This window comes from Harpegnathos saltator, unplaced genomic scaffold, assembly GCF_003227715.2.
Source record: "Harpegnathos saltator strain DR-91 unplaced genomic scaffold, Hsal_v8.6 scaffold6, whole genome shotgun sequence".
Taxonomy (NCBI): domain Eukaryota; kingdom Metazoa; phylum Arthropoda; class Insecta; order Hymenoptera; family Formicidae; genus Harpegnathos; species Harpegnathos saltator.
In genome coordinates this window covers 363235-369898 of record NW_020230426.1, presented here as the reverse complement: position 1 = coordinate 369898, position 6664 = coordinate 363235, and the positions used below count along the sequence as shown (strand labels likewise).

Sequence of the window (6664 nt, the reverse complement as noted above, 5' to 3'; positions counted from 1 at the left end):
CCATGTATAATAATACATTATGTTTCCACGATTCAAATTTTGGAAAAGCGAAATAATAATATCGTGATATAGGGGTACGCGTATGTTACGTTATTTCTTTTCTGTTGCGTTCTGTACGTAATAACTGCTTTCTATACATATTTTCTCATATTACAACATGAAAACGGATTAATTGTAATGACACAATATGCTACGTATTACACGAAAAATAGATGTAAACGTAGATAAAGATGTTATAAATATTCATTCATAGCAGTTGTATATTGTACGTAATTTACATGTTACTCGTAATTACATACTATATATTGTACAATAATGTATCTATCCACAGTCCATTTATTCAAAAGTTTCCAAACATTAAGTCGTGAGACATATTATTATCATACATCAATGTTTTTTAACTTTTTCTATCTCATGGCACATTTGAATCTATAGTTAAAATTCCGTGGCACACTTAAATTATGATAATCAAAAACAGAACATAAAAAAAAGATACCTTTCTCGTTTTGTTTATTAATACATATTTATTAACACAAACAAAATGCACCATCAAAAAATAAAATAATCGGCCAAAAAATAAAATAAAATAATTTATTATAATTTTTAATAAAAAGATAACAATTAAAATTCTTAAAAATTTTCTCGGCACACCTTAGATCCTCTCACAGCACACTAATTGAAAATCATTGTTATATCTGGATGAATTTGACATTCAATAATCTTCAAGTTTTATCTCGACACAAAATTCTTAAATTTTGCAAAGATAACGAGTAGAGGTAAGTTAAAAAAAATTGAAGATAAATTAAAAAATATGACATTTTCGGTAGACGTGAATCGTTGTAGAATATAAAATACCATAAAGCTTTTGTATAAAATCTTTTTCCATGTACTTTACATTTTCAAAGATATTCGCTAAAAAATGAGAAACTTGGGTCAATTTAGAAGAGTTATTTCGATTGCATCAAAAGAAAAAATATGTTCGTGCAACATATACAGAATGTACAGAACATATACAGAATTTTAATTGTGCACCTCGATGAATAATAGCAGAAAGTAGTCGAGTGAAAAAATGGGGTTTCCATTTAAGAAAAGTGATGATCAGTGAATATTTCGAAAGTGACGCCATCTGTGAACAATATGATGTCGCTCTGTCTTATATCTCCCTTCAAATCAAATAACTTTAATGCAAAAATACTTTTTCATCCGATTTTTCTATTTTCTATTTTCTGCAATATTATCGAGGTAATTAAAATACGACGCCTGTATATCATTACGATATACAGGTATTGTCATATATCTTTTTTATCTTTTGCATATATATTAACATAAGCAGTCTAGATAATATGTGCGCTATATGCATAATGATATAACGATATCGGTATAAAAGTTTTACTTCGTTCGGTTTTACTTCGACAGTGTTAACAATCGACGAGACAATGCAGAAGCTGTTCATAATATTGCCTCTACAAAAATCACAGAAATATACGCTTGAGTATTTATGTTATATTTGAACGAGTTTATATATATATCGTCTTCAAGGTTAAATTCTCCGCGCCGAAATTTAGCAAACCATTTTTCCACAGTTCGTTTAGCTGGTGCTTCATCCTGATAAACATCCTGAATGTTTTTTACGGCTGCGGCAACGTTTATTCCCTTCCGAAACTCGTAAAGCATAACATGCCGTAAATACACCTTATCGATACTCATTTTTAAAGTGATATTTCTCGAAGCAGTTTGTATGAAAACAAATGATTTTTTTTTTAATAACAGCTGAAGACGTCACCTTTCCAACGTTATATAATATGTAGATGGAAGTATTAATGACAACACTTTACGACGCTTATAACTCCATCTATTGAAACTCCGCACGAACTTTTGCACTCACCCAATATATATATACGCGTTATATCAAAGATATCGTAAGAGATCCAATGCACTGTGGAAAAATAGCTGCAAAAACAGTACAGTCGATACGAATTTTCATATCGTTATAAAAGAAGAAGAATAAAGAAAGAGAAAAAAAGAAGAAGAGAGAAAGAAGATTCAAGAAGAAGAAAGTGTATCTAGAACGCGATAAAATGCAGATGATTATTCATGCGATATGCATAGTTTTATACTTGTGGTTGCTACCGACGAATAATATAGCGGACGGCAAAAGGATACTCGCGATCTCGATATCACCTTGGTACAGTCATCAAGCAGTCTTTCGGACGTTATTCACCGCCTTGAACAAACGCGGGCATGAGCTGGTAGTGGTGACCTCGAGACCGATGAGAGATCCAACATTAAAGAATTATACGGAAATCCAAGTGTCGGCTGTAATAGAGGTACTCCCAGAGTTTAACGAGTTCATACAATCAAAGAGTCTATCGTTATTCGAAAAGAACATGTACTTGATGAGATTTTTAAACAATATCGACCAAAGGGCATTTAAGGAACCAGGAATGATAAAGCTTTACAGGCACGACAATAACGAGAAGTTTGACACCGTAATCATTGAAGCGTTAACCGGTCCAGCGTTCTACGCTATGGCGCAAAGATTCAACGTGCCCGTCATAGGTGAGAAATCTCCACGAATTGCGTGTAAACTCGTTTGCAAGAATCTTCGTATGTACTTGTTCTGTTGCTGCTTCGAACGGAATGCGCTTCTGGAATGCTTCGAACAGTGAGACACTGCTTACGGGCTTGAATGGTAGTCAGTTATAACAGGAGCCAATGTGTGACAGTTTCGCGGTGTAAATATTGATTCTTTTATTCTTATATAATATTCCTATATAATGTATGAGAATATAATAAAAATAATTATGTCTTTCTGTAATCTTCCGCTGTGGCGTCGAATGTCTCACATATTTCGGCTCCTGTTATCACCGTTTACTACTGTACGAGTGTCTCTCAATTGTGACAACTTGAAACATTGCAATTTCATTAGGAAAAATATGTTCAAATCGTTCTAGAATCTCTCGCGAATAATTTATGCAAGTGAAAATACAAGTCGAATGCTTCGAATACTCAATTGTCGCACGACACGCGAATTTCATCTTCCGACAAATATACGGCATATTGGGAGAGAAGAAGCAGAGGGGCATTTATAATAACCGCAATCCGAAATTTATACTACTAATTAATGCTAATGTCTTCAAACTAATATGGATTATCCCGTTACGCAGAAGTCTCAAGCGTGGGCATGTACAATTGTCAACGGTACTTTCGTGGTTATCCTATAGCTGCGTCGCATCCTTCGAATTGGGAAAATTATGTCAAAGAAGCGTCCTCAATGTGGCAAAAGTTACAGAATTTCTTTCACACGTGGATGTTCATTTATACTTGGGCGAACAAATTCATGATTATGGAGCAAGAAATTACGAATAAATATTTCGGGAACGACGCGCCGAATGTCATGGATGCGATGAAAAATATAAGCCTAACGATGATCAACGATAATCCAATATTGAGATATGCTAGACCCGAGCAACCGAATGTGATATCCTTCAGCGGCTTCCACATAAATAAAATACCGCCGACTTTGCCGGGAGTGGGTATAAACTTTGAAATGATTATTATTATATCTCTTCTCATATCGGAATGGGCCGGAATGTTCGGCAATTATCGGTTTTCAAACTCCATTATTTCATAATAAGCTCGCACAAATAAATTTAAATTGATAACTAGGACTTGAGACGATTCCTGGACAACGCGACGGAGGGATTTATTTATGTGAGTCTCGGGACCACCGCGAGCTGGAGCAACTTATCGAAAGAACTGCTGGGGAAGTTTGTTGAAGTGTTTTCGAAGTTACCTTATAAAATAGTTTGGAAATACGATTCCGATGAGTGGTCGAGTAGGAAGCTCGATAATGTGTTTATCTCAAAATGGTTTCCGCAACAAGGCGTACTCGGTAAGATTAAAAGTGCGAAGTCATTATTTTGCGATCGATAAACTTTTTATACGACGCGCTAATTCTCCTGCTCGCGCAGCCCACCCGAATATCAAGCTATTCATCTATCAAGGCGGCTTGCAGAGCACCGAAGAAGCTGTCCATTATGCAGTCCCACTCTTAGGGTTTCCCATTATATACGATCAGCATTCTCGGCTTCAGCGATTGGCCTCATTAGGTATAGCGATATATCTTAAAATCGAGGAATTAACAGCGGAAAATCTCGACGAGGGCATTCGACGGATTCTCAGTGACAAAAGGTGCGCGATAACAACAATATCATTATCAATTATTATCACTGAAATATTTCTACAACTCTTCAAGTATAAGTGTGTAACTAAGCTTCCTGTTGTTAAGACAAACATCTGATAGGCAATTAATTATCTAATTAATTCGTCGGAATTAGAAATGTGCGAATCAAGAATTTTTATGTCGAATCGAATCGAATGAAATCGAATCAAATCATTAAAAAATGTAACATGACTACACAGCCCCACAAAAAAGAAAGTGGTCGATGCCTAAGACCGGACAAGTATATTCTTATGTATTTTGATTCGCTGAATCCGAATCCGAGGTCAGAATTGGACAATTGCTAGCTTCATCGTCCCTAACCTCAAAAGACTGATCATAACTTCACTTAACAAAATTAAGCTGTATATGGTTGAATTCAGTTTAAAAAAAAATGCTACAATTCTTGTCATTACAAAAATTTTCAATTTGCAAAAATAAAGATGGTGGGAGGGGGATATAAAAAAATATAATATTTTTAAGAACTAACTACACAGTTGTAAGGAACGTCAAAAACCATACAACTTTTATTATTTATTTTATTAGATACAAAAAAATGTTTCAGATAAAAGTTGTATGGTTTTTGACGTTCTTCACAACTGTGTAGTTAGATTTCTTAAAAATATTATATTTTTTATATCCCCCTCTCACCATCTTTATTTTTGCAAATTGAAAATTTTTGTAATGACAAGAATTGTAGCATTTTTTTTTAAGCTGAATTCGACCATATACAGCTTAATTTTGTTAAGTGAAGTTATGATCAGTTTTTTGAGGTTAGGGACGATGAAGCTAGCAATTGTCCAATTCTGACCTCGGATTCGGATTCAGCGAATCAAAATATATAAGATAAGAATATACTTGTCCGGTTTTAGCCACTGACCACTTTTTTTTGTGGGGCTGTGCTATTAAACATGCAAATAATGATGGAAGATTTTAATATGAACGGAAATATTGATATTGTAATAACATCTTAAAGTAAAATATATATTTAAGTATTTAAAGTAACTTATAATTAAATTATAATTTATAATAAGTTATTAATTATAAGTTAAGTTAATTACAAGTTAAGGGTTCAAACATACAGGCCCAGATGGCCCATTTTGTAGCTGATGCGCGCAAACGCTAATGTATTTGATTCGTATTTGAATCTTCGCGATTCGAAATTTTCGAATTATTCGGATTCGGAATCACAGGGATTCGGATTTGAATCGAATCGAATTACATTAGATTCGATTCGATTCGATTCGAATTCAAATAGTTCGCACATCTCTATTCGGAGTTAATGTCTGCACAAACCGAATAATCGTGTCGACGAGAGATCCTCTTTGCCCATAATGAGATTAAAGCATTGTTGATTGAAGCACTTGTTAATGTTTATATTGTATTTAGTTACAAAGAGAACATGATACGCATGAGCGTCCTCGCCAAGGATCAACCGTACGACAGCATGGAGAACGCGATATGGTGGATAGAGTACGTGATGAAACACAAGAGCAGGATGCATTATCTTCGAGTTAACGGGATCGATAAGCCGTGGTACCAGCTATGCGATATAGATATCATTGCGCTGCTTTCCACGACGCTGTTTGTAATAGCATGCGCGGCAGCGTTGATTATCCTTCAGATTTTGCATTTCCTTTTCAGACATTTTTGCGCGCCGCGAACCTCGCTCCAAAAATTTCTCAGTGTACGATCGAGTGCAAAACGTGACGCGTTAAAATCAAAGCCGTCCCGTAAGTGATATCTTCCTCCGCGTGTGTTTCGAGGATATGAAATTATTCTCAAAATATCTCGTGGCGAACAGATATCCTTTCTAAGCCGAGAATAAAATCATCTTCAAGAAATGCTAGCGAGCGTTCTTCTCTTTTCCCTTACTTTTCCCTTTGTTTCTCATCGTTCCGTTATATATTATATATGTAATTTTGCTACTTTGTGGCAAAATAAAGATCTTTGCAACATTACTCACAGTCGACGATATTAGTGTATCGTCGCAATTATATTTGAAGCTCGATATATGGGTGCCCCATTTTCAGACCGAGAAGAACAAAATCAAGCGAATTTCTGCAGCCGTTTCTTTACTCGGGCGGCTCAATAACGAGTCGTTTTTGGATCGACTAGTGACGGGCGATGAGAAATGGGTCCTCTACAACAATGTTCAGCGCAAACGGACATGGAAACAATCAGGTGAGCATGGTGACGCAATGCCAAAGGCCAGTTTGCACCCGATGAAGGTGATGCTCTCTGTTTGGTGGGATTGCAAGGGCATAATCTATTTCGAGCTTCTCCCCGCTGGCGAAACGATTGATTCGGACAAGTACTGTCGCCAATTAACCAATCTGAATCGAGAAATAAAAGAGAAACGTCCGATTTTGTCAAATCGCAAGGGAGTCGTCTTTCATCACGACAACGCCAGACCACACGTTTCGAAAAAGACGCTGCGCA

General features: G+C 35.8%; 1 protein-coding gene across 2 annotated transcripts; it reads left to right on the top strand.

Annotated features, from left to right (window-relative positions):
* Positions 1-1786: 1786 nt before the first annotated feature.
* LOC105185995 (UDP-glucuronosyltransferase 2B10) lies at positions 1787-6269 on the top strand. 2 transcript variants are annotated; one of them, XM_025304259.1, is made up of 5 exons: positions 1787-2559; positions 3168-3532; positions 3670-3895; positions 3975-4112; positions 5612-5708. In XM_025304259.1, the coding sequence occupies exons 1-5, from the start codon at positions 2079-2081 to the stop codon at positions 5626-5628; spliced, it is 1227 nt and encodes a 408-aa protein (XP_025160044.1). In that variant the 5' UTR covers positions 1787-2078; the 3' UTR covers positions 5629-5708. The 2 variants fall into 2 exon arrangements, with proteins under 2 accessions (XP_025160044.1, XP_011144214.1); XM_011145912.2 differs by having other exon boundaries at positions 1794-2559; positions 3975-4194; positions 5612-6269.
* The last annotated feature ends 395 nt before the right edge of the window (positions 6270-6664 follow it).

Coding starts and splice junctions, on each gene's coding strand:
- LOC105185995 (XM_011145912.2), top strand. CDS start 2,079: ATGCAGATGATTATTCATGCGATATGCATAGTTTTATACTTGTGGTTG. Junction 3,533..3,669: donor TACCGCCGACTTTGCCGGGA/GTGGGTATAAAC, acceptor ATTGATAACTAG/GACTTGAGACGATTCCTGGA. Junction 3,896..3,974: donor TCCGCAACAAGGCGTACTCG/GTAAGATTAAAA, acceptor CTGCTCGCGCAG/CCCACCCGAATATCAAGCTA.